This window comes from Girardinichthys multiradiatus, chromosome 11 (genome assembly GCF_021462225.1).
Source record: "Girardinichthys multiradiatus isolate DD_20200921_A chromosome 11, DD_fGirMul_XY1, whole genome shotgun sequence".
In the NCBI taxonomy this organism is placed as follows: Eukaryota; Metazoa; Chordata; class Actinopteri; order Cyprinodontiformes; family Goodeidae; genus Girardinichthys; species Girardinichthys multiradiatus.
This window is the reverse complement of record NC_061804.1, coordinates 27097625-27125468: the sequence shown is the minus strand read 5'-3', so window position 1 is coordinate 27125468 and position 27844 is coordinate 27097625. Positions and strand designations below refer to the sequence as shown.

Sequence of the window (27844 nt, the reverse complement as noted above, 5' to 3'; positions counted from 1 at the left end):
TCATTAGTTTACAAAAAATCTTTATTTGAACATTAAATACATATTGTTGCACAAGATGTAAATCAAACTGCAGCATGCGTGGCATGTACGAAGTAGAAATCCAAAACCACAAATCAATCATTGGAAGTTTATGCACTGCCTTCATTTTCAACAACTTTTAAACACTGATCTGCAAACTCAACAAACAAAGGTTCTTGCATAGCTGCCTTAATCGCAGCTTCTTTGCTTTCTGCGTCGTCAACGGAGCACAGTAACCGTCTCAAGTGGGGGTTGCAGAGAAGATCTCTCAGTTCTGCTGACTGACCTGTAGGTAGGAAAAAACAGGTGAAATAAAAAGCTGGACAACCCAACCCTTTCTGAACTCCAGCTGCTGAAGACAGAAATATAAAACTGGATTAATACCCAATAACTGAAGCCTCTGCAGTGGCACTTTGTCAATGATGTCGTCTTCATGCAGAAGATCATCCACACTCCAAGGCTCAGCTGGGAATTCACAGAACAAAACATTACAAATCGATAAATTCAAACACTGGTTGTCTGGTGCAAAAAGGATTGCACTAACATCAGTCTGACAGCTTCTTGAGGGGTGTTCAGTTTTTGTACTTTGTAGGCTATGAAAAACCTGCCTCAAAAGATGACCTGATACTGTTGTGTTTAATGGCACATCTTTTCTTAGATAAAGTACAGGAAAAGTCTAGAATCACACAGTAATTTGTGGTTCAATGAGTCTGGTTAAACGAGAGCGCTTGTCGACCATAATGAGTGGCTGACTGACGGGAAACCTGGTCCCAACAAAAGGCCCGTCAGCTGACACAATGATTATAAAACTTCTCTTAGAAGGAAAATGAACCCTGACTGTAGCAAAAGTGCTGCTTGTTCCCACTCAGATGAGTCAAACATTTAGACCAGAGGTCAGAAACCTTCACAATCCAAAGAGCCATTTTCAGTCTCGCTCCTACTAAATAAAACTTGAGTTGCTAAACCTAGATGAGCCTTTGAAGAAAGCTAGCTTATCATTTTTGTACATAATTCAATTCAAAAATACTTTATTAATCCCAAAGGGAAATTAATTAATTAAATTAACTACTACATTTAACATATTTTATAAATAAATATTCCAGGTGCTCAAGTGGACAAAAAGCACCTTGTGTGAATAAGACAGGAGTAGTGCTGGGAATACAATACGAGCGTTGGTGTTCATATTGTTAGTTCATTATTGGCGTTTAGTTCCGCGGTACTGCCAGCTAGGTTCTGCACAAAGTTCTGCTACGCTGAAAGTTGTCACTGTTATGCTGAAGATAGGACGCTACGATAATTTTTTATGAGCGTATCGGCCCTTTGACTGACATCTGGGCTCCCTCTCCGTGTGGTTTTTATGTCGGCTAAAGCAAATGCGGAATCTGTTCCAGCTTCCTTTCACCCTATGACCCTGTGCGACTCCTAACGGTAAAGCTTTCTAAAATCATGTCAGCTTCGAAGGGTGGGTATAAACGGTGTAATATCACGTGTTCTAGCTGCTAAGTACAAATCAGGTGACTAATGGCGAGGAGCAAAATCACGGGCCTGCCGCCAGTACTAGCACTGCGTCAGTCATAGACAAGGATGTCATCTCGGCTGCTGGAGGGCTTCACAAGAAGAAGAAACTGAGGTCTGGCATTGATCCAGTATGGAAAGAAGCCTTCCAATGACTGGAAATAACCGCCCATGAAGCTGGTAGGCCTTCACATTGGGTTAATTGTGCTCACTTTTGAACCTTTGATTTTACTTTTATGTTAGCCGTGGTATTTCTTCCAACCACTTCCATGATTTCAGCCTAATATTGACACATATTGACAGTTATTATGGTCCCTATTAGCCATGTATAATGGCTAATAGGGACCGTCACATCAATAGGGACCCTCCCCCAAAATGTATGTCCTTATGTGTATTTAAACAAAATATTTATCTTGTCTACTGAATTTGCCATTATAAAACATGAGTCAAATAGATGTCATCAGGGACCATAATAGCAAATGTAGTGACTACATCTATGAGATACATTGGAATTTATTTATCTTTTGTAATTTAATCTAAGGGTTAAATCGTAAACGATCTCCTGGCGCCTGGTGGCGGCCATAGAAGACATAGCGGGTAAAGGTATGTCATTGATTGGCCTGTTCTGTTTAGATAAAACGGAGACAAGAGAAGTTTTTCATCTGAAGTTTAGGAAGCAAATACATTTTGTTGTGTTTGTTACCTGGATGGTTAGCCGGCCTGTCGGCAGGGCTGGGCTCTATCTGACCGCAGAGAAGACGAGAGAAGAGGCATTGCACGCCCTCTAAGTGTAATGAATGTATATATTATATAAGTTGTGCTTTCTTTGTCCCAATATTCACATTTTTTAGATGTACCTGTAACGGATGTGAATGTAGCAAAAATAATGTAGTACATTTATTGTAATTAAAAGTAATTTTCCAAAGTATTTTTTCCACACACAGTAGTTGTGACTTTGTGTGTGTTGTTGGCTGTTATAAATAATTATTGGGTATTTCAAAGAATAAGAACCATATTAACACTGTAACATCATTACCAGATCCAGCAGCATCTTCAGATTCAGGGTTTGGTGAAGCAGGCTTCTCAATAGGAAGGCAGGTGTCTATGAATACATGATGACAACTGTTAAAATTAGGCTTAAATACACAGTCCAAAAAACAAAAAAAACCTAACTTCCTTACCTTTGTGCTTCTTGTAACAGCCGAGTGAACAACTGAACAAAAGATTACAACACCAAAAAAAGAAAACAGTAAGTTATCTGGAAAATCTGACACACTTTACACAAAATCATTATTGATATTAGAATCCTGTCTACCAATTTCAAATAGAAAACAATAAACAAAGAAAAAGAAGTTCCACAGTGGCCGGTAGGAGGGGGGTTTCTAGTAGCAACTAAGTTTGACCCAAACAGGCTTCTGTCCCATGTGTTGACGTTTTTGTGTTAGGTTGTCTTTCATTACGATAAAACATTACAGGTAGAGAAAAAAAAAGAACAACCATATATGACGGTGACCCAACATATTAATACCGAAACGTTTGTTTGGTTATATGTTTGAAATTACAAACCGCATTCACAGCTAACGTTTACCCTTGTTGTCATCCTTAGTTTTCTCACATGTGGCAAACTGCCTCTTTTTTTCTTTAACAGAAAAACGTAAAGTTATATTACAAGATATATGCTAATAATCATAAACATAAATAACTGATAATCTAAGTTTAAATGTATTACTGCTAAACAAATAAGCTAACACGGGATAGACTAGCCTTGTAAGCATTTTAACGCGTTTACTTACTATCGTATTTTGCAGCTCGGACATCTGTATTTTGGAGTCTGTTCGCTACATACGCTGCATATTTGCATTGTTCCGGCCGGCATGCAGAACTCAGATAACAAAAATACGAACTTTATTGCTTTGGTTTGACCACTGGCCGCGAATAAATAGTAATTCCGGTTAAGATTCACAATAAAAGCATTGAGTTCCGTTGGAGGGAAAAAAATAAAAGTGTTTGACTTAAAATGTTACTGAGCTTCTTACTCAGTTCTAGTACATTTGAACATCTTGTTATTCATATTTAAATACTTGTCCTCATTATAATCCCTGCTGTGTGTGTTCAGCTCCTAAATATGATAGGAGCATTGGACCCAGAACGGGTTGCCTGGGGCCATTATTTTGCAGCTCCTGCTGGACACAAGCTAATAACAAATCTACAGGTCCTTCTCAAAATATTAGCATATTGTGATAAAGTTCATTATTTTCCATAATGTAATGATGAAAATTTAACATTCATATATTTTAGATTCATTGCACACTAACTGAAATATTTCAGGTCTTTTATTCTCTTAATACGGATGATTTTGGCATACAGCTCATGAAAACCCAAAATTCCTATCTTACAAAATTAGCATATTTCATCCGACCAATAAAATAAAAGTGTTTTTAATACAAAAAACGTCAACCTTCAAATAATCATGTACAGTTATGCACTCAATACTTGGTCGGGAATCCTTTGGCAGAAATGACTGCTTCAATGCGGCGTGGCATGGAGGCAATCAGCCTGTGGCACTGCTGAGGTCTTATGGAGGCCCAGGATGCTTCGATAGCTGCCTTTAGCTCATCCAGAGTGTTGGGTCTTGAGTCTCTCAACGTTCTCTTCACAATATCCCACAGATTCTCTATGGGGTTCAGGTCAGGAGAGTTGGCAGGCCAATTGAGCACAGTGATACCATGGTCAGTAAACCATTTACCAGTGGTTTTGGCACTGTGAGCAGGTGCCAGGTCGTGCTGAAAAATGAAATCTTCATCTCCATAAAGCTTTTCAGCAGATGGAAGCATGAAGTGCTCCAAAATCTCCTGATAGCTAGCTGCATTGACCCTGCCCTTGATAAAACACAGTGGACCAACACCAGCAGCTGACACGGCACCCCAGACCATCACTGACTGTGGGTACTTGACACTGGACTTCTGGCATTTTGGCATTTCCTTCTCCCCAGTCTTCCTCCAGACTCTGGCACCTTGATTTCTGAATGACATGCAGAATTTGCTTTCATCTGAAAAAAGTACTTTGGACCACAACAGTCCAGTGCTGCTTCTCTGTAGCCCAGGTCAGGCGCTTCTGCCGCTGTTTCTGGTTCAAAAGTGGCTTGACCTGGGGAATGCGGCACCTGTAGCCCATTTCCTGCACACTCCTGTGCACGGTGGCTCTGGATGTTTCTACTCCAGACTCAGTCCACTGCTTCCGCAGGTCCCCCAAGGTCTGGAATCGGCCCTTCTCCACAATCTTCCTCAGGGTCTGGTCACCTCTTCTCGTTGTGCAGCGTTTTCTGCCACACTTTTTCCTTCCCACAGACTTCCCACTGAGGTGCCTTGATACAGCACTCTGGGAACAGCCTATTCGTTCAGAAATGTCTTTCTGTGTCTTACCCTCTTGCTTGAGGGTGTCAATAGTGGCCTTCTGGACAGCAGTCAGGTCGGCAGTCTTACCCATGATTGGGGTTTTGAGTGATGAACCAGGCTGGGAGTTTTAAAGGCCTCAGGAATCTTTTGCAGGTGTTTAGAGTTAACTTGTTGATTCAGATGATTAGGTTCATAGCTCGTTTAGAGACCCTTTTAATGATATGCTAATTTTGTGAGATAGGAATTTTGGGTTTTCATGAGCTGTATGCCAAAATCATCCGTATTAAGACAATAAAAGACCTGAAATATTTCAGTTAGTGTGCAATGAATGTAAAATATATGAATGTTACATTTTCATCATTACATTATGGAAAATAATGAACTTTATCACAATATGCTAATATTTTGAGAAGGACCTGTATGTGAACTAATGATTATACATATGTGGGACAGTGGAAGCAACTGGGTTATGTGTGGTGTTGGATCTTTCAAACTATGCAGTCAATGCAGGTAATTGATCCCATTCTCTGAATAAGGGGACTGCTCATGTAGTCTTGAAAGCCTGTCAGAAAGGTTATTTTATGGCACAACACATCTCAATATAAATGCTTCTGCATCCAGTGTCTTACAGGATCTTGCAAAAGTATTAATACCCCCAGAACTTTTTCACATTACAACGACATCCTTCAGGACACAGGTAAGCTGCATAAGGAGGATGGGACGACCGATAGAGCTAAAGACAAGGCAATCCTGGAAGAAAACCTGTCATGCTTCAGAGGACTTGAGACTGGGGCAGAGGTTTGACTTCCAGCACAAATGGAAAGACAAGCACATTTCTTGTGTTAAATGGCCCAGCCTTAGTTCAGACTCAGATCCAATTGAGAATCTGAGGCAAGATTTAAAAATTGATGTTCACAGATGCTCTCCACCCAGTCTGGCTGAGATAAAGCTCAAAGCTTTTACAGCACCTTTGAAAAACAAAAATAAAGCAACAATTTTTTTTTTTTTATTAAGACAATTTTTATTTAATTAAAATACAGTATAATAACATCTGCACCCACAGACATGACCATATTCATACAGCAAAGTTAATCAAGCACACACAACTGACCTATATAGCTCAACACTAAATATTCTTGCACAGCTGTAACATGAGAGGTGGGTCCTGTTACAGGTCAGGTTAGGAATGGAGTGTTGTCTCTTGACTGATTAACAGGCAAACCCTCAGTGTCACAACCTCCGTTTTCTGGATCAGGAAAGGCAGAGACACTTCGCCATGGTCAACATGAGAAATCCAACTGATCTGCAGAAAAATGGGAAAACAGTGATCAATAAATGCTTGAATGAGACTATAATTCACACGGTTATAACTAAGCAAGGGGGGGGGAAGGCCAGGGATGAAAAATAGGGTTCATGAACAATAAAAACCTTTTTATTTTTCAAGCTGTTATGTTGCCAGAATTTTCCCATCCTCAGATGTTTCATATTTAAATCTGTGTCATTTGATCTTTCACAGAACATGCGAACTGTTTAACTAACAGGTCATAAAATCACGAAGTCAACATATTAAATATCAAATATTCGAATTTAAAGTGGCAAAACAAAGGCCAACTGTGTTCTCTGATGGGGGTGACTGTAGAGGTCAGCTCAGCCATGCAGTCTCTACAGCTTGACTAGTCAGCACAATTTAGTCGCTTGGAAAAACATTACTCATCGACTTAGATTGTTAGAGGTCATGTTTTCTACTATGAGTCTCACCTGTAAGCATCAGGAAAGGTCATCACGAAGACGCGCTCTTGGTTCTCCTGCGTTTCATCTGGCTGTTGTGATATTTTTCAGCGATTTTCCTCTCGTGTCCCGCGGGGATATGGCGGTTCGTGTTCAACTCGATCTCCCTCTTGGTCCTTCCCTTGCCGCCGGCGTGGCAGGAGTATTCGTCCAGGTTGTAATAGTCATACTGATCGTAATAGGCTTCCTCAAAAGAAGTCAGTCTTTCCATATCTGTTGCCATTTGGGGACGGGGAGCAGTGGCTATTTTCTTTGCAGACGGATCTGGGAGCAAGTAAACAGATGAGGTCACTCTGTGTTTATATACGTAGAGTCACGTCATCACGCCACGCTGCGTTCTCTGTGGTAGTTACTACTGGTGTGTGCAAATGTGATATCCGATTGCTGCACTTTTATCGAATTGGTTTTTAAAAGAAATGCAGTCGGATTTAAACAGCTGTTGGGTTTTAAAAGGGATCAGCTGTAAAATATTGCATCTAAGACTCTACAAATATTTAAGGCTCCTCAACTGTTTCACAGTTTGTTGTTAATAAACATAAAATTCAATGTATTTTGTTGAAATTTCTAGACTAGCACAAAGAGTGATTTTATTCACGAATAAATGAAAAGTGTAGTTTGCATCCATCCATAATTTTCTGTTGACTTTTAGACTTCTGTCTTTCCTAGTTTTGCTCAACTAGAGACTGAAATGTTTGCCTGTTCTTTGCACCACAGCTCAAGGTTTGTCATATTGGACCAAGAGTGTATACGAACATCAAACTGACCAGCTTTCTTCTTCTGGTTGAATGAAAATATCCCCACAGTATGATGCTGCCACCACCACCAGGTTTCACTGTGGGGATGATGTGTTTAGGGTGATGTACACAGCTAGTTTTCCTCCAAAAGCCAGAAAGTTACATTTAGGTCTGATCAGAGTACCTGCCTTCATATGTTCGCTGTGTGGGAAACGGAAACAAGACTTCTTTCAACTTTCTTTTAACAAGAGCTTTCCTCTCGAGTCTCATCTATAAAAGTTGAGTACACAGCTAATAGTTGGGCTGTTGATAGGTTCTCCCACCCAAGATGTGGATCTCCATAGTTACCATGGTCCTGTTGGCTGCTTCTCTAATTAATGACCTCCTTGCCCAGCCAGTCAGTTTAGGTGAACGGTCAAAGCTCAGGATATTGTTTTATAACCTAAGCTTGCTTTAAACTTCTCCACAGCTTTCTCCCTGACCTGTCTGCTGTGTTCCTTGGTCTTTATTATGCTGCTTGTTCTCTAATGTTCTCTAATAGACCTGTTTTTTGTTTTTTATACTTATATTTATACTGAGATTAAATAAGAGACACGTGAATTCTTTTTACCAATGAGAGCATTTCTGAAGGTGGTTTAAGGGTATCAGAGTAAATTCAGCTAAATAAAAAAATCCCCATCACACTTCTGATTTTGATTTATAAAAAATGTTACCTTCCACTTCACAAATGTGCAGTTCTTTGTATCATAAAATCCCAATGAAATACTTTTAAGATTAGGTGGTGAAGCACTCCATGCACATGATTCTAACACAAACCTCTGTGCTCAACTGCTTTATTAGGTAGGACATAACTTGTTATAATAAATTAATATAAAGTATGCAAATCGTTCTTTTCCTAATATCTCTAAATCTGTCAATTGATCATTTTAAGGAAGCACAACCTAATCGAAATTTACGCAAGGGGACTACAAAATGTATTATGCAACATTACAAATGCATTGTATCACTATAATTATCACTGTAATTATTTCTCAAATTTTATTTGCATGAATCCTTTCTTGTGGAACCAGTGGAGGCTGTTAGTCTGCTTGGATAGGCGGAAGTGATAAATGTACACTTACAGGGTTCATGCGAATAAGCCACCTCTTTACTTACTGGGGGGGTCAGTAAAGTGAAGAATTGATGCAATATGTCGGTTTCCTTTTACCAACTGCCATTGTATAATCCTCTGAATCTGATTATATTGCATAAAAGCTGAGAGGAATTAAGCTGTAATAGATTCCTGGAACTTTTTATAATTTGCTTCGGATCTCGTACAATTGTAATGAGATGTTTTAAACAGTAAATTTTAATTGTATTGAAGCTTTTTGTCTTGTTGTAAAGGGACTTTTGTTGTGAATTACCACCATAGCTCCTGAATAAAACTGAGATAAATTTAAACTCTCAGTGAGATGGTTGGCTTACTGTTGGAGGTGTTACAAGGGGGAAAGGTGAGTTAACCCACAGAGGCTGAGATCAGAAGGTGGTGGTAATGATTTCCTTGTTCTTTCTTCTAGTAGGAGACGTGAGAGGTGGTGAAGTCCTGGAGGGTGAACAGGTAGGTGAAAAATGGTGGATTGTTGTTGAGTGTTCCTGGCAGCATGAACCAGAGGAGCAACCAGGAGAGCAGCCAGAGGAGCGGTGAGGATTCACAGAGGAAGTCTTGAGGTGAGTTCTCCAATGAACTCTGAGAGGAAGGAGACAGAGTACTGGAATCCAAGAACAGAGTTTGAACTGAAAAACTGGTTTCCTGAAACAAGGACAAGAGGTAAGCACAGGAACACCAAATAAAAGGAAGAAGGCCTGATTACCACCCATGGAAGCATCTGGGATCTGCCCCAGGGAATGCGCTCCTCTTTAAAGACACACCTGCCGTGCTCACCCTGCAATCAAACAACGTAGAGACACACACAACAACACCAACCTACACACAGCCCTCTGGATAGGACAACATACTTTGTAAATAAACAAATAAATTGCAAATAACAATAACAAGGATATAAATGCAGGGTTCAAATAATATATTTTAGATTTTATTAGTTTGTATTTCTAAAAAGAAAAATGAAAACAAAAAACATTTGTATTAAGTCCCCCCTACTCTGATACACCCATTTAAAATCCAGTGCAACCAGTTGCCTTCAGAAAATTATGCATAAACACAGTCAAACTGTGTGTTATTTAATGACAGCACATCTGTGCTAAGAATGCCACTACATGCCAATGTGTCCTTAGGCAAGGCAGTTAAATGAACGTTTTTTACTGATCTGCGTATTGGTGAATAAAAGGGTGAGAACCGTAAGTGTGGCTGGTTGAATAAGAGTCTAATATAAGTGCTTTAAATGGTGCAAATGACTAGATTCTAAGTTCAATCTATTGAACTAAATTGTTAAATCAGTCATGCACTGTTAATAGAGAACATGTTGCTTGGCTTTTATGATACAACACGGTAAACTAAAAAAAGTCCATATCCTGTTGCACTAAGCCTTGTTGATATTGTGGCACTTAGAACAATGTAATGATTTTACAGCAGTGGCACTTGTTATAAAATGTTTTAAAAGCCACTGGTCAATATGCATGGTTCTCAAACTATGGTGGTACCACTAAAGAAGGCTGTTTGCTAATTGATCAGCCTAACTTTAACAGTTAAAATAATATTAGCAATACAGGCTGATAATGTATGTCTCTGCACTTTGTAGTTTCAAACACTGCAGCAACATGTTCACCATAGTAGACTTTATAAGATTGTGTATGTGAAAAGTTTAATTGGAGACAAATCGACCAAAGTGCAGATAAAAATGTATTTATTTTTTCTCTGAGGTTATCAATGCAAGGCAGCCATACTAGATTTTGAGGTTGGAGTTGTGAAATATTTTTTCCAACAGCAAAACGCATAATTACGTTGTTTTCATTAATGCAGCACCAATCGATGACTTTGTTTTGTGTAATGACATAATAAAAAACGGAAAAAGTCCTGTTGGAATACTATTTTAAAATGCCTGTCACTATGGTGGTAACCGGAAAACTCTAATATTCTGAGGCGGTTTTTATAAAAAGTTTGAGAGCCATGTTGCTGTTATAATAAACAGTCAACCGGCTGTTAGGATGCGCTCTGCTCAGCGGCCCGCCCCTCATGGTGTGCACGTCCTGACGTTTTTCCACGTCGCAGCTCTGCCTCACAGGCGAACCAGCTGCGTGTGTATGCGTGTCTCCAGCTAGGCCAGAGAGTGATGGCGGCGCCCGTCCTGAGAGTGTCCACCCCTCGGTGGGAGAGAATAGCTCGGCTTCTTGTTTGCTTTCTGGGCATATTGTTATCCCTGTATGCTTTTCACGTGGAGAGGGAGAAGGGCCGGGACCCGAGTTACAAAGCCATGTGCGACCTCAGCAGCTCCATCAGCTGCTCGAAAGTGTTCAGCTCCAGGTAATTTGAATTCAGCAAAGAGCGCCTTCTGTGGCGCTCAATGAAGCTGGCTGCTATTGTGGCAATCTGGGAGGGTTGCGCGCTTTAAAACTGTCAAATGCACTCAGCTAATGTTTGACTGCTGCCCTGGAACACTGCGGCTTGGCTATAAAACTGCGTTTTTACTGCAGGGATGCTGAAATATACTTATTGAGCAAAGAGCCACTAGAAATAAGCTCAGTGTCTGTATTTAATAAGCACAACATTAGCTATGTAGCTCGAGAAAGCTAACACTGCTAACTGTTAGCAAACAGGCTAAGTTACTTTTAGTCGACTTTCTTTTAGGAGGAGGACGTCATATAACTGACTTCTGAATTATAGTTTACCAACATTCACTGACCCAACACATTCAACGCAAACTTCACCTCCTTGGGAAGACTGGAGAGGAGATAGTTGAGCATATTGAAATGTTGCTACTGTTGGAAGACCCCTGACTAAAACTAGGATTTCTTGTGGTTTTTTCTTTTTTTTTTTTTTTTATCTCGCTGGGTTTCGTTAAATAGACGGCACTCAAGCACATTCGTGCTACTGTCCCCAGTTATCAGTCTGACCCACGGGTCAAAGCGCACATCCTGGACACTGAACAGTCTCTGAACATATCATAACACTGGTGCCAGTTACACATGCAGCTGATAGGGGTGCTGCTTAGACTGGACTTTGTTTTGTTTCTGATTGGTGTGGATTGACTTTGAACGTTTAATCTATTGTCTAATTTAAGATTACAGTCTTCACGTCACCAGTGTTCTGTTCCAATTTCTAAAAACTGCGATAGCAAATAAAAAGCAGTTTTTGATAGGATGGGGCAGGATGATTGTAACATCCTAATAAGTATAAAAACAAACACTGAGAGCATATATAAACATCTTATTTCCTGTTCCATTATCTAAAAAGATAAATATGAATTACTGAAAAATGAATGTTTATTTACATCTGTCTCTTCCTTGGATCTAGTCCTTGGTCCCAGACTTGCCACATCACAATTGCAGTTTATTATATGCCACTTATTGATCATTTTAGTTCCAGACCAATACAACTCATAAATACATTTGTAAAGGTAATCTCTCTTGTTTTTTTTAACCTCTAGACTCCAAACTGCACCAGTGGTTTTTAAAGATGATTTTCGTTTACATGCCAAATGTAGCATTGACTATGGTACTTTTTGGATTTAAATAAAACTGATCACAGATCGTACACTAAGAATCAGGATAATGCAATCCAGATTTGACTAGTCTTGGTTTTATAGGTTTTGATGTAAGTGGATCCTGATGCATAAACAGCAACAACATAGTTCCTGTTTTAATGCCAGATTTCCCGCTGTGTTCTCAGTTGTTTTGCAGAACATACAAATGACAAAAATCCACGTGGTAAATGTTTCTCAAATATCTAAAATATGAAAGAATCTGTCAGGAGCCATCTCTAACCAAACAATCTCAAGTTGCCACACCAGTGTTGAATGAAATGAGGAAAACCTGCCTGTTGAATAAAAATACAATGCCTCAGGAATGCAGGCTGTTGAAGACTTGTTAAATATTTGTTTGATGGTATAGCAAACTGAGTCAAATTAGTCCTGCCCTTTTTAAGGCTAAAACAAATGCCAGCTATAAGTATGGTGTTATCAGCCAAGCATTCTTAAAAACTACTTCAATCTAAGTAAGTCATTAGGGATGATCTGGAGTGAGAGTCCCATGGTATGGTAACATTGAATAAAAATACCACAATTTCATGATATAATTTCTAATTGCTTTTATTTAAAACAACTATAATTTGTTCCTCTGATTAAAGTAATGTATAGAAAACTGTGTTTTATTTGTTTTTATGCATATATTTAGCTAAAATGTAGATAAGCACCTGCTGAATTCAGTAGTTTTCATGTACTTAAGTAGAATATTATTACTTTTTTCTGATTTTACCTTTTAAGGAATAACACTGTAAGTCTGACTAGCTGATATTGGCCCTTACAGTTAGTTGGGTTATATACTAGCCTGCGGTCAGATGCTTGACAGATGTGACACTCATTGCTTGTAGTTTAAAAGAGATTTACCTTAATAAAGTAATGGGTGGCTCCCCTTTAGGTGAAATGACTTGACTGTAGTTTTTTTATGACAAGTATTTTCAAACAGCCAAATCTAAGTTTTCTGTAAGCGAAGGGTAAGTGTAGTAGCCTTCTTTTAGCCAGTTGGCAAACAATGTGCAACTGAAAAAAACAACTTCTGGCCTTTTATAGGAACGGTATGATGGAAAATTGGAATGGTTTTAAAACAGCGGTATACCTTGATACCAGAAAGCTGCCCATAAATAACTGTAGTTTACATAAGGAAATTATTTAAAGTTAGCTGTGGCTATATTATTAAATGTCCAGATAGGGATGTAGCATATGTTTTATATAGACAATAACTGGTTATGCCTTTTTTCTAACGTGTAGTGAGTTTGGTACTTTGGAAGATGACTTTTATACTAAACTGAAATAAAGCTGGTTGGGCGGTTGGTGTTGTGAAATAGGGTCTGGTATAGTTGAAGCTGTTTTAAAAAAATGTAAAATTGCAAGTTTTCAATGAAATTTTATTCTTATGAATAAAAATGAACAATATTGTAAGGCATAAGGAGACACAAAACAAATGGAATTGAAAAAAATGTTCTATTAGGAGAAATTCTAGGAACTAGTTTATGAAGTTGTTTAGCAATAAAAAGTACTTTGACTAGGATTTGAACTATGGTACATGTACTACTCGTGATACTCAGACTTCTTTTAGGGTTAAAAGGTAAACATGATGAATGGTGAATGCTGGCCTAGCTATATACTAATGAATTACTCTTGTGATGGTTTTTATTTTAATAAATGAGTGACCACAGCCTCCGACTAAAATCCTCTGAAATTCATTATCGGCTTCTTTTGCTTATGGTAGGTAGCCCAGATTCCCTTGCACAACAATTAGCAAAGCCCACTGGTTTTCTGACTGGCAGCTGGCATAAAGTTGAGTTTGGTTCGATGTCATTCCACATAACTATTGTAAGCTGAACTGCGATACAAAGCTAACTCCAAGACAGCTGACAGATTAGTGGTTCCAGCTAATTCTGATCTTGGCTCCAGATGGAAACTCCTTAAAAGAGAAGTGCATTGGAGAATATTTTAAGAAACCCCCGTGGAAACTTAAGGAGACAAATGTGAACTGGAAATGAATGCTTGCTGCTGTGGTAAACGTCTCTGTAAAACTTGCTAGCAAAAGAAGGGAGATAGGGAATTTGTATTCGGTTGTTCTGGGTAGAGGAGAAACAAGTCTGCAAAGTCTAGTAAGGGCTGTCGTTCTCTGTGGACCGATAAAATCAATGCTTATTTCAACCAAACGGCAATCAGCATTTATGTAAAATCTGAAAACAAAGTCCAGATCCAGCTGTTTTAAACTGTTACGCTGGTACTTACAGAGCCTTGTATGTCCCAAGATGTTGCTTTTGAAAATTATATTTGTCTTGTTTAAATTGGAGTGATCAAGACTCCATGCCCCCCATCACAGCATTTTAAATAATGCTGTGATGAAAATCAGTGAACAGAGAGACTGTGAGCGTATTTGAGTTGATCAAATAACCTTGGCTCATGTGTTGAAACTGTGCTGATTAACAAGGTTATAAAGCTTACCAGGCTGAACCTGGAAACATGTTGTAGCACAACTTTACATTGAAAATCTCATTCTTGCCCAAGGCCTCCCCAGTTTTCCAGGAAACAAGTTCTATCTGTAATTCCTTGAGAAGGAGGTGGAAAAATCCACCTTTTAAAGGAGGAAACAAAAACATATTTTTTTAACTGCCGCATCAGTGTTTGGCACAGGCATTAAACACTGAGGTGGTAGATGGAGATCTATACCACTACAGTCAACCAAGCACTAAATCTGTCGGTAGTTTTGCTCACTAAGAATTCCTGGGAAAGATATCATACCCTGATTGAAAGGACATGTTTTATCATTTTGTTACTGCCTCATTTAGTCTTAACTGAGTTTTCTCAGGAGTCAAATCTTGAATTGGTGGATTGCTTTCTTTAAATAAAATTGTCTGTTTTTTGCTGGTGTTTTCCTGGTTTAGGTGGGGTCGTGGATTTGGACTGTTGGGCTCAATTTTTGGGAATGATAGTGTGCTGAACCAACCCAACAGTGTCTACGGGATACTCTTTTATGCCTTTCAGCTCCTACTAGGTAAGGTGCTATTTTACTAGACGTCACCTGTGAGTCCTGCAGATTCTGGAGACTAATATTCACAGCTTTTACTCCAGCTCCAGGCACTGCCTTGGCTAAATACCCATCTTATGTTCCAGCTAAACTGACTAAACATGACCCTGGAACAATATAAGGTGACCATATGGAAATGTTACTATACAGGTCCTTCTCAAAATATTAGCATATTGTGATAAGGTTCATTATTTTCCATAATGTCATGATGAAAATTTAACATTCATATATTTTAGATTCATTGCACACTAACTGAAATATTTCAGGTCTTTTATTGTCTTAATACGGATGATTTTGGCATACAGCTCATGAAAACCCAAAATTCCTATCTCACAAAATTAGCATATTTCATCCGACCAATAAAAGAAAAGTGTTTTTAATACAAAAAACGTCAACCTTCAAATAATCATGTACAGTTATGCACTCAATACTTGGTCGGGAATCCTTTTGCAGAAATGACTGCTTCAATGCGGCGTGGCATGGAGGCAATCAGCCTGTAGCACTGCTGAGGTCTTATGGAGGCCCAGGATGCTTCGATAGCAGCCTTTAGCTCATCCAGAGTGTTGGGTCTTGAGTCTCTCAACGTTCTCTTCACAATATCCCACAGATTCTCTATGGGGTTCTGGTCAGGAGAGTTGGCAGGCCAATTGAGCACAGTGATACCATGGTCAGTAAACCATTTACCAGTGGTTTTGGCACTGTGAGCAGGTGCCAGGCCGTGCTGAAAAATGAAATCTTCATCTCCATAAAGCTTTTCAGCAGATGGAAGCATGAAGTGCTCCAAAATCTCCTGATAGCTAGCTGCATTGACCCTGCCCTTGATAAAACACAGTGGACCAACACCAGCAGCTGACACGGCACCCCAGACCATCACTGACTGTGGGTACTTGACACTGGACTTCTGGCATTTTGGCATTTCCTTCTCCCCAGTCTTCCTCCAGACTCTGGCACCTTGATTTCCAAATGACATGCAGAATTTGCTTTCATCTGAAAAACGTACTTTGGACCACTGAGCAACAGTCCAGTGCTGCTTCTCTGTAGCCCAGGTCTGGGGAATGCGGCACCTGTAGCCCATTTCCTGCACACGCCTGTGCACGGTGGCTCTGGATGTTTCTACTCCAGACTCAGTCCACTGCTTCCGCAGATCCCCTAAGGTCTGGAATCGGCCCTTCTCCACAATCTTCCTCAGGGTCCGGTCACCTCTTCTCGTTGTGCAGCGTTTTCTGCCACACTTTTTCCTTCCCACAGACTTCCCACTGAGGTGCCTTGATACAGCACTCTGGGAACAGCCTATTCGTTCAGAAATATCTTTCTGTGTCTTACCCTCTTGCTTGAGGGTGTCAATAGTGGCCTTCTGGACAGCAGTCAGGTCGGCAGTCTTACCCATGATTGGGGTTTTGAGTGATGAACCAGGCTGAGAGTTTTAAAGGCCCCAGGAATCTTTTGCAGGTGTTTAGAGTTAACTCGTTGATTCAGATGATTAGGTTCATAGCTCGTTTAGAGACCCTTTTAATGATATGCTAATTTTGTGAGATAGGAATTTTGGGTTTTCATGAGCTGTATGCCAAAATCATCCGTATTAAGACAATAAAAGACCTGAAATATTTCAGTTAGTGTGCAATGAATCTAAAATATATGAATGTTAAATTTTCATCATGACATTATGGAAAATAATGAACTTTATCACAATATGCTAATATTTTGAGAAGGACCTGTATAGTTAAAATGTAGCGTAATGTTAGACTCTAGAGGAAAATATTGATGTTTATATTTATATGTACAACTTCTTTGAACTTGAAGAGTTCTTCCTCCTGTTGCAGCACACACATGGTGCTGCTCGCTCACCTATGCTGGTAGACTTGCTCTGCCACCTGGGCTAGACACGAACAAGAGCTCCTTTTTAAGCCACATCAGTTACTTTTCATTTGACTAACACAACAGCAGCCCAGTTAGACCAAGCTGTCACAGTGGCTCAAGTTTTCCATAACAAAGGAAGCACCGGCTGGTTTTAAACCTTTGATTATTCTCATGTCTTTGACCTGACCAGCACTAGTTGGAGGTAAAAACTCCCTTGGAAACGCATCAGCACCCCTTTTAACCTTTTGACATCTTGTCATGTAAGACCTATAAACTTCAATTTATTTGACTAGGTTTTTAAGTGATACACCACCACAAAATAGTGCATATGTGTGAAGGGGGGAGAAAATGATGCATGGCTTTACACATTTTATTCTGAAAGGTTCTGTAATTAGAGTTGCAAGTCTTTTGGGTGTGTCTCTACCAGATGTTTACATGTAGAAGCTGCCATTTTTGCCCTTGCTCCTATTGAAAAAGAGTGTTTGTGAACAGCAAGTATTGCTGCGGACTCCTAATTAGATTAGTCTGGGCTTTGACTAAACCATTATTACAAAGGAATGTGCTAATAAACCCTTCTATTGTTGCCCTGGCTATCTGTTTTTTTTTTTTCAAGGATTGTCCTGGTTTAGCTTCATCCATTTTTCCATCGATGCTGACCTGCTTCCCTTTCCCTGCTGAGCAAAAAGCATCTCCCCAGCATGTACAGTGTTAGTTTTCTGCCTCACATCTAAGCCAAAAACCTCAACTTCAAAACTGGCGTTATCCCACCAGAACAAATTCTTTCATGTGTTTACTGTGTTTCCTACATTGTGGCAAACTGCTAACAGGACGACTTATGGTTTTCTTTTGGCACTTTTCCATAAAGCCCATATTTGTGGTATGCACAATGGATTCTCCTATCAGAGCTATGGATCTATGCAGCTCCTCCAGAGATACCATAGGCCTCTTGGCTGCTTCTCTGATAAATTTCTCTTTGGCTGGGCTGTCAGATTGTTTTAATATCTAACACTACTTGTAAACATTTCTATAAGCTTAACCCTGGCATGTCTGCTGTGTTTATTGGTCTTTGTTTGTTCTCTAAAAAAAACATGTCAGGGCTTCACAGAACAGCTGGATTAATGCTGAGGTTAAATTACTTCTAGTTACTAAATACAGAGGGTAGAACAAGCATTTGATACACTGCAGATTTTGCAGGTTTTCCCACTTGCAAAGCATGTAGAAGTCTTTAATTTTTTCTTATCAGAGGTACTCTGAGGTAAAATCCAGAAAATCACATTGTGTGATTTGTAAGTAATTAATTTGCATTTTATTGCATAAGTATTTGATCACCTAACAACCAGTAAGAATCTCGTCTCTCACAGGCTTGTTAGTTCTTCTTTAAGATGGCTTCCTGTTCTCCACTCATTACCTGTAGTAACTGCACCTGTTTGAACTCGTTTTCTGTATAAAAGACACCTGTCTACACATTCAATCAATCAAACTCCAACCTCTCCACAATGTCCAAGACCAGAGAGCTGTGTGAGGACATCAGGGATAAAATAGTAGACCTGCACAAGGCTGGGATGGACTACAGGAAAATAGCCAAGCAGCTTGGTGAGAAGGCAACAACTGTTGGAGCAATTATAAGAAAATGGAAGAAGTTCAAGATGATGGTCAATCTCCCTCAGTCTCGGGCTCCAAGCAAGAGCTCACCTCGTGGGGCACCAATGATCATGAGGAAAGTGAGGGATCAGCCCAGAACTACACGGCAGAACCTAGTCAATGACCCGAAGAGAGCTGGGACCACCGTCTTAAAGAAGACCACTAGTAACACACTACGCTGCCATGGATTAACATCCTGCAGCGCACACAAGGTCTCCCTGCTCAAGCCAGCGCATCTCCAGGCCCATCTGAAGTTTGCCAATGACCATCTGGATGATCCAGAGGAGGAATGGGAGAAGGTCATGTGGTCTGAGACAAAAATTGAGCTTTTTGGTCTGAACTCCACTCGCCGTGTTTGGAGGAAGAAGGATGACTACAACCCCAAGAACACCATCCCTACCGTGAAGCATGGAGGTGGAAACATCGTTGTTTTTCTGCAAAGGGGACATAATGACTCCACCGTATTGAGGGGAGGATGGATGGGACCATGTATCAGGAGATCTTAGCCAACAACCTCCTTCCCTCAGTAAGGGCATGAAGATGGGTCGTGGCTGGGTCTTCCAGCATGACAGCGACCTGAAGCACACAGCCAGGGCAACTAAGGAGTGGCCAATGACAGCCCTGAAACCTGAAGGATCTGGAGAAGAGCTATATGGAGTCCAGAATCACTCCTGCAGTGTGTGCAAACCGCATCAAGAACTACAGGAAACATCTGATATCTGGAATTGCACACAAGGTTTCTGTACCAAATATTAAGTTTTGTTTTTCTGATGTATCAAATACTTGTCATGCAATAAAATGCAAATTAATTACTGAAAAAATCACAGTGATTTTCTAGATTTTTGTTTTAGATTCCGTCACTCACAGTTGAAGAGTATCTATGATTAAAAACTAAAGACTTCTACGTGCTTTGCAAGTGGGAAAACCTGCAAAATCAGCTATTTATCAAATACTGCACGTGACATCTGCAGGAAGTTGGTTGCTTTGGATTTTATTTAGGGAAATTAAAGTGGGCTAAATACAAATGCACACCACACTTTCCAGATTTGTATTTGTAAAGAATATTGAAAACCATGCATCATTAACCTTCACAATTATGCACTACCCTGTGTTTGTCACATAAAACACCTAACATTCCAATAATTCTTATTCAAGGGCCATGAATATGTTTACAAGGCACTGTGAATTCAAAATGTGCAAAGCATGACTTTAAATATGGATCATGTCAGTGAATTGGACACTATGCCGCTCCTGTGAAGGATCTTTGTAAATATGTATGGTTCACATCAGTATTGATCAGAGTCCAGAACATTTTCAGTGAAATCACCTAACCAGTGTTTACTTCAGGGTTATATAGCAAATGACTAGACTATTGCATGATTGCTACAAGCCCAAACAATAACTCTCTGAAGTCTGTGACTGCAGTCCATATGACAACAGAATAACATGACCAGTCTGCTGAGCAGTAAAAGGTGAATGTCATCACGAGGAGGCGCTCGGTATAAAAGGAGAACTGTCTTAGCCTGAAGCCTCGGCAAAAAGCGCACTCATCAGCTTTGCTTGTGGCTTGCACAGTTGTCTTTTTCTGCTCGGCTAAGCTTCGGTTTGTGTTTCTCGCCGTAGGAATGACAGTCAGCGCAATGGCCGCCCTTTTTCTCATGACGACGTCCATCTTGTCGGTGGTGGGTTCGCTCTACCTGGGCTACATCCTCTACTTTGTCCTAAAGGACTTCTGCATCATCTGCATCACCACATATGCGCTGAACTTCATTCTCTTTGTTCTCAACTACAAGCGACTGGTTTACTTGAATGAGGCCTGGAAGCAGCAGCTTCAGGCCAAGCAGGACTGAGCTGCCGAGAGGGGCACGATTAAAGAAAAAAATAAACAAACCTGATGACAACAACGAAACAAAAAAAGAAATGTGACCTCTGAACATTTGACTTGCCACCAGAAGACCTTGCTTCCAAACAATGTTTATTCTGCTGTGTGTTTTAAAAAAAAAATGAAGAAATCTAACTTAAATGTTGGGCCTGACATCTCAATAATGCTTGCAAACACTGAAGGATTTGTAAGTGAAAGATGGTTTTTGTTCTTTTAATCCACACCCCCCCCCCCCTTCCTGTTTAACCTCTCACATATGGGCTCAGCTGCCTGTGTTTGCTTGGATGGGAAACACAACACCCCTAGCTGGTCGAGGTGGAGGCCCACACAAGACACGCCAGTGGAGGACAGTATTGATCTGAACAAAAATGGATCGCAGAGAGGAAGAAGAGATGGGACATTAAATGGTGTAGAGATCATCTGTACTAAAACTGCTGAGAAACGGTCCCCAAGTCAAAACAAAACGCCCATTTGGATACCGTGTAGTCAGCAGAAAAAGTTTTTACAGCAGGTTGAGAAGAGGATGATGCAATGATTACTGTTTTATAAAGGATCAATTGTTTTGTTTCTTCCATGTTTACACTTTGTACTACGTCTTTTTTTTTTTTTTTTTGGACGAGGACCACTAAAATAAACATGGGACGATGTGAAATAATGTGTGTAGATCAGTCAGATTTTTGTTTTTGTTTTTTTGCAATTCTGTAAATAGCTGCCGGGCAATATTACTGGCTAGATTGTGTGATAAATGTCGACACAAAAATGAAACCCAACATACAAAGCATAAGCGGTAAGAAGAAGACAGTAGATGTGGAAGGTCACGGCTGGGTGGATGTGCCCGGGACCTCTTCCTGCTCCATAAACCTGCTCAAGCATGTAAGACAGAAGGATGTCTTTGTTTTTAAGTGGAAATAATTACATCAGACACAGATCTGCTGATTGTTTTCAGTTTGCTCAAAGGCACCTTTTACTATTTGTTTTTTGTTGTTGTGCGAGAAGCATTCCGGACCACCACACAAGTGGGATCCATTGAGACTTATGTGCCTAAAGGAGTGTTAAGGTGAATTACTTTTTTAATGTTGACACCAATTTTTCATCATTGTTTTATCATCACGGGAACATTGCTTTATTCTCTTTTTATTAATGAAAGATCCAGGCATGGGCCGGTGTAAGATTCTTACGGTCTGTCAGCCTCATCTAAAAATACCACAGCATCATCCTTTCTGCAGTGTTTGTGGCATATGATATGATCCCCTTTAGCAGTTCTGATTCCTTTTAGACCATGTGTAGTCAGCTTCCAAACAGAAATACCACTCGTAGTTTTGTAGAATTAAACAGTGTTATCTTAAGGTTTATGGGCTGGGGTACTTTAGTCTTAATGCCATGGCTGTCTGAAACAGATGTCTTTCTTGTTAACAAGTTTAGTAGACTTCTTTCAGCTTGCTGACTGGCAGTGCGCAGCAACAGGTGAGGGAGGAACAGTACTGCATCCCTCCATACAGCCAGGGAAAACTGGTCACCTTGACACTTTGTCTAGCATCTCATTGATAGGACCCTAGGATGGGAATGACATGAGGTTTGAGTTTTACTTCAGAAGGTTCTGCAGCTCATTAAACATTTTTGATGTTCTGCTCTTTAAAGAACAACACAAGTATAGCAAGTTGACTTTAGCTGGTTAGTGAGGCGGTAGATAAGGTAAGATGGCGGCGCATGCGAGGGCTGCAGCCCGGCGCTCTCATAGTTTTGGCAGCTTCCTTATTTTTCCACAGTCAACTGAGAGCTGCTAAACGTTTTTTCTTGTGTGAAACGACAAAACTTGTTCCAGCTGGGCAGAAATGCCGCTTATAGCTCGCCAAGTCTTCCCTCCTCCTCACCTCTTCTTTAGCTTCCACGCCGACTCTGTCCATGTTCTTCTCAACCAGAAATATTTCCAGACAACCAAATTTGTCTTTTTATGGTAGCTGATTGGCAATGCGCAGCCGCCGTGCATTAGCCTAGGTTGGAAAACAATCAAATCAGAACTTTCTCTCACATCTCATTACAAGGACTTTAAGCAATTAAAGACTTTAAAATGAAATTGAATCGAGTTTATAAAACGCTGGTATACCTTGGTCCCGGCAACCGGTCCATGCCTGGAAGATACCACAGAAGTGTTTCTCCCTCTTCTCACGAGGTAGCAAAAGGCTGCTACACTGTGATTGTCTGTCCAAGCGGTGGAGCGGCCTGCTGGCTGAGGAGTCTTTAGACTCACGGTTACACTACATGTCACCTGGCTTTTGCATACGTTTGGTGTTGGTTGAACGTTCGCAGGGATCATGAGTTACATGTGGGGGAAAAAAACAAACTAGTGCACTGTTGATGTGAACTGCACATGTGAACCAAGGAGTTAGATTTAGTAAAGAACTAAATGTTGCGTTAAGCCGTTTGTGGATTGTTTTCTGTGTTTTGTTGTGAGAAGACAACAGAGTCCCTCACTGTTGTTTTTGAACGCACCAGGTTTTAGATCTAACAGTCGGGCCAAAGCAAAACCAGACTGATTTATGGAGAAAGCAGATGTAGCTTTTAGAGATTTGTTTTCTTCCATCCAGAATTCATTATTTTTCTTCATATGGCCATAACACAGTCTTACACTTTCAAAGCTCTGTAACAGTCACTGTAATAAATGTAATGGTGTGATTAATCTGTGGTAATAAACCATCTCGCCTGTGGTTCCCTTTTTTAGTACAATTTGCATCCTCCTGTTGTAAATGAAGGGAGTGCTGATAAGTGTTGAACCATGCTTTCAGTGATGTGCTTCTAGAGATGACTTGTGAAACTACTGGAATTAAGTTGATACCTTATGCATCTGTCATGGTATGTTGGAACCCCTTCCCACTGCTTGTGTCACTGCATTGTTGACCATTTTCTAAGGCAAACCATGTGTTTTAGTCCTAATTTTCCTCCTTTACATTCCAGGCAGACATTTGTTTCTCTGCAGACCATAATCATTAGTTTTGAAAAGGCACGGGCTGCTATAGGTTTCTGATGGTAATATCAGTAATTAGACCAAAATCCTAACAAACAATAGATAACATAATTTAGTTGCTTTGACTTCAAACGAGCACATTCTAAATTAAAACGTAAATTTTACTATTACCAAAGTTTATTAACATTATTTATTCAGGTGTCTTGAGCAGTTTTAAAAAGTATAGTATACACGATTATATATATGATTTTTATCCTTTCCCAAGTCTGGAAAAGGATGAAAAACTGTCTTTTTTTATTACCAGATAAAACAGACATTTAAAAATCAAAAAGGGCAATTTCACAATTTTTGGCATCTACATCAATTTATGTTTAGATTTTTTTTAAATAAAGGTGTTACTAATCCCTAACTGATTTTAAAGGATTTAAATTTAGGATCACCAATTTTGATTTTTCTGTATTATTTATTTTAACTGTCCAGAGGCCAAGAAAATAGGGAAATAGCCCTTTACCACGCTGCCAAATCAGAAGCTAGCTTCAGCACTTTGTTTCATGATTTATGATAATTTATGAGGGAAAAAGAAGATTAAATTGAACTAGGTGAAAGGGTTTTTCTCAAATGTCTAGATATCTATAAAATTACTTGGAAATGTCATATGAATAGCAGGGGCACTATACACTGGAAGTAAAACAAGTTATTAGCTTTTTAATTAGTCAGGCTATCTGCTCTGGTAGCCAGCCCACAGTTGCAGCATAGTTGCCCATAGCTCAACAGCTGTTTTTTTTTTTTTTTAAAGCGTCTACTTAGAGTGATTAGTTACCACACCATGACTGCCTGCGTTATTTTGCAACTTGAAGTGGTTCCAAATTAATATAACAAATTAAATGTGTCTTTCTTGTAATTGAGGGATATATAGTAGCCTTCTCTCAGCTAACTGACTAGCAGTGCACTGCAACATGTGTGGGAGGGGATTGATGTGTCTGTTTATACCCCAGACAGCTGGAGACAATTTGGGCCATTCTGACACTGTCTCTGGTATGGGAGTAAAAGGGCTTTAAACTGTAGGAATGGTGTGATGTCAAGTTTGAGCACTTTTAAAATTATAACTTTTTAAAATCTTGATGCTGATAACCAGCCCACGCCTGCTTATAGAATCTCTATTTTGCAGTGTCTGGGACACATTGTGATGTATTTGCAGCTTTTTCATGTCATACAGAAATGTATGGGAACCAATAGCTGCCTGGAAAAGAATAGTTCTAGGTTGACATCAGTTTGCTTTTGCTGCTTGTTATGTGAACATCGTTTGTAAAACCATTTCCATCCTCATAAGGAATGAGCTCATCAAAGTGTCCAAAGTTTTCCTTTTTCAGAAAATCTGTCTTTTTCTCAACCCAAATCAAACTGACATTAAGCTGCCAGGTTCTTCCTGGTTCCAACCAGATATGGGTCTGGTGGGGTATACATAGACCTTGCAGTGTGTAGCCACTACACTTAAGTCTTTGAAGTGACTTTGAGGAAATGAATTCAGGAATGTGAAGCATAAAAGATCGCTTTGTCGTTGGATTATCTGATGTCAGAGCGATCAATTTTCCATTCTTATATTTATTTAGGCCCTGAAGTATAACTGCCATGTTAGTTGCATCTCTAATGCCAACAAATGTGCCTTCTGTTTGATCACCTGGCCTTGAGCCAAAGACAAGCAACAGTAACAGCCTTGTAAGAACTGCACCAGGCACTTCTGCTTGCCTTCCTAAGGATGGAATCACAGAAATTGGAAATTCCCAAAGATTTAATAGCCAGTAAAAATAACAAATGTGTTCACCAATTACCAGACTGGGTACCCTGTCAAATCACTGTTTGTTTTAATATTCCTAAATACCACCATGTAATTCTCCTGGTTTTGTCTAGATCAGACTGGTTTGTTCCAAAGGAATACTCTGTTCAAATGAGATTGTAATTTTGTTCAGTCATTAATTTTGCCCTTTAGCTGTATAGACTGTTAACACTGAGTTATTTTAGTAAAAAACAAACAAAAAAGTGGAGGGGCTGGAGGGATTCATGTCAGTGAAAATTGTTTATTAAAATTCTTCGTGGAGGAAAACTCACTGGGTTTGCTTCTGTATTGCCAAATATGTTTTAAAATGCTGTATTTTCTTACATGGAAAAGTGTTACAAGAATGGTAGAAATGTGCAGAGAAAAATGTTCAAATTCATATATCCTAAAACCTTGAGACGGCTGGCTAAGGTTGAGCAAATCTGACCTTGTTGTCTTGTTGAAATGATCTACCATTAAAACATTCCCTCTGAAACCACCTGTCATTTTTAGTGATTTTAATAAACTCGGCAGCTTTGGCAACAGACGTTTGTTAAGAAGGTGAGACGGACCAACTATTACACATTTATGCTCATTCATGACATACACTGCTTTAAGAGATGCTCACACATGCACTGCAGCCCTGAACCTATTTTTTCCAGGGGGGCGCATGTGAAGTTGACATGGGTCACTATGAGATCCTCACATTATATGACAACTTTCAGCACATACCCCACAGTTTCAGAGTATGAAACACATACAATTATTCCTACAGCTGCCTTTCTATAAAATTAATGCCATAAACTAGAATAAATAAAATGTAGTCGTTTTAGGTAAATAAGACTCTTGTGCAGAATATTAGCTGCTTAAATAGTCAGGTTATCTGCTCTGATAGCCAGTCAGCTGCTTACCAGACATGCTGTGAATAAAGCACTAAATGTAGCTATTAGGCTTGTGTAAGAAACAAATGTTTCCCCCGTTTTCAGATGCAATGTAGTGAACCTTCAGTTGTGTAAAACGTTACTGAGGAAGAAAAACCCATAAAGAACACCTGTCCAATTAAATAGCTGCTGTCTGAGTAAGAAAGGAGTAAAAGTCCTGTGTTTGCTGAGTTTTTAACACAAAGGTCAGGGATGTGATGAGGGTGTGGGCAGAGACACTGATAACAGTGATCACGCCACTATCCACATTAGTCACACCACTTATATTAACCTTTTCAGGGTGTATGCAAACATTTAGTCACAGGAATGTTAGCATATTGTCTTGTATATTTTTTTTTACCACAACTCTGTACTGTGAACAAAAAGGGGGAAAAAACTTTACTTTTAAAAAAATTTTATTGGAAGATTCAGACACAAGCAAACTGTTTCCTGCTGATACTCATTTGTCAAATTCAGTTTTACCTTACAAAACATTTATTGGTATTAAAAGTTTTAGTTGTACATATCACCAACTTTAAGAGAACTCCCAACAAACTGCTGAATTCTGATATTAAGAAAAAAAAACAAAAAACCATAAAGATAAATGACAAGGACTTGGCTGTAACTCTACTCCAACAGTATGATCTCATATAATCCACTGAGCTGTGCTTTATCTGCCCCAGCTGGTCAAATAAAAGTGAAACTTAACTGAGGAAAGATAGTGTTGTGTTCTACTTACCTTATCTATACACATCAGAATACCCTGAACTAAACAGTCATCACCTGTGTTTACTGTACATTTATTACCTACACACCTAAAGAGGCATCAGTGATTCATTTGTCCAGCATTAAAACCGATTAGTAAAATATTGCTGGAAGATTATCATAGAGACAATAGTTCGTCCCCTGAATCCAGACAACTGAAAAAAGCAAAGCTACAATCATCATGAAAGTGACCTTTTGTTGTTGTGGGAAAAAAAAAACAAGTGAACCACATTAAACTGAAGGGGGTTGTAGTACAGATCAAAGCTGGAAACATGTTCCATTGACAATATAAAAATAAAAAACATTTAAAGCATAAAATAAAAAGGAACAGATTTAGTTCCCCTGAATCTAGTCTGGCTGATTTAGAGAAACAATTGATGTCTAAACCCAGTCCTGATTTGCTTCAGCAACTGCCACTTCTCCAAAAACATTGCTGCTTAAGGACAACATTTTCTTAATTTTGCAGAGACTGTAGGTGTCAGGTGATAAACCAGGCAAATCTTGTTAAGAGGGGAGATTTTCACAGTAGTGTTACCATCTCAGATTCTAAATGGTTCAAGATCTGTTTCTAAAAAGATGAATAAAAAGTTTGCCAAGTCTGAGCAACCAGAGAATGCCACAATATTAGTGAACATATTCTTTCCAGAAGGGGCACTAAACAGGCACTAAATGCTCTTAGGAAAGCAGCTGGTTCTGATGGATTTAGATGTGAATTTTAGAAGCAGTTTTGTCATAATTTGAACCCTATGTTTACTCATTCTTTGGAAAACAAAATCCTTCCCAGTTCATACAAACCCATAACTGCTTTCAAAAAGCTTTGCTATACAAAAAAAACCACGCTTCC

The 27844-nt window shown here is 39.5% G+C and overlaps 2 protein-coding genes across 3 annotated transcripts; one reads left to right on the top strand and one right to left on the bottom strand.

Moving 5' to 3' along the window:
* Nucleotides 1-3: 3 nt before the first annotated feature.
* On the bottom strand, nucleotides 4-3506 carry znhit3 (zinc finger, HIT-type containing 3). 2 transcript variants are annotated; one of them, XM_047379145.1, is made up of 6 exons: nucleotides 3327-3506; nucleotides 2715-2746; nucleotides 2570-2635; nucleotides 2237-2317; nucleotides 403-483; nucleotides 4-304 (listed from the first exon to the last, which is right to left on the bottom strand). In XM_047379145.1, exons 1-6 carry the CDS (start codon nucleotides 3407-3409, stop codon nucleotides 129-131), a joined length of 519 nt encoding a protein of 172 aa, XP_047235101.1. In that variant the 5' UTR covers nucleotides 3410-3506; the 3' UTR covers nucleotides 4-128. The 2 variants fall into 2 exon arrangements, with proteins under 2 accessions (XP_047235101.1, XP_047235102.1); XM_047379146.1 differs by lacking the exon at nucleotides 2237-2317 and having other exon boundaries at nucleotides 3327-3499.
* Nucleotides 3507-10516: 7010 nt separating this feature from the next.
* vkorc1l1 (vitamin K epoxide reductase complex, subunit 1-like 1) lies at nucleotides 10517-27254 on the top strand. The gene is made up of 3 exons (XM_047378927.1): nucleotides 10517-10907; nucleotides 15018-15127; nucleotides 20282-27254. The coding sequence occupies exons 1-3, from the start codon at nucleotides 10717-10719 to the stop codon at nucleotides 20506-20508; spliced, it is 528 nt and encodes a 175-aa protein (XP_047234883.1). The 5' UTR covers nucleotides 10517-10716; the 3' UTR covers nucleotides 20509-27254.
* The last annotated feature ends 590 nt before the right edge of the window (nucleotides 27255-27844 follow it).

What these genes read in the sequence shown, in the direction of transcription:
- znhit3 (XM_047379145.1), bottom strand. Translation starts at nt 3,409, where the DNA reads ATGCCGGCCGGAACAATGCAAATATGCAGCGTATGTAGCGAACAGACT. An exon ending in CCGAGCTGCAAAATACGATA is followed by an intron (nt 2,747 to 3,326) that starts GTAAGTAAACGC and finishes TCTTTTGTTCAG; the next exon opens with TTGTTCACTCGGCTGTTACA. An exon ending in GCAGAGGCTTCAGTTATTGG is followed by an intron (nt 305 to 402) that starts GTATTAATCCAG and finishes TCCTACCTACAG; the next exon opens with GTCAGTCAGCAGAACTGAGA.
- vkorc1l1 (XM_047378927.1), top strand. Translation starts at nt 10,717, where the DNA reads ATGGCGGCGCCCGTCCTGAGAGTGTCCACCCCTCGGTGGGAGAGAATA. An exon ending in TCGAAAGTGTTCAGCTCCAG is followed by an intron (nt 10,908 to 15,017) that starts GTAATTTGAATT and finishes TTCCTGGTTTAG; the next exon opens with GTGGGGTCGTGGATTTGGAC. An exon ending in TGCCTTTCAGCTCCTACTAG is followed by an intron (nt 15,128 to 20,281) that starts GTAAGGTGCTAT and finishes TTCTCGCCGTAG; the next exon opens with GAATGACAGTCAGCGCAATG.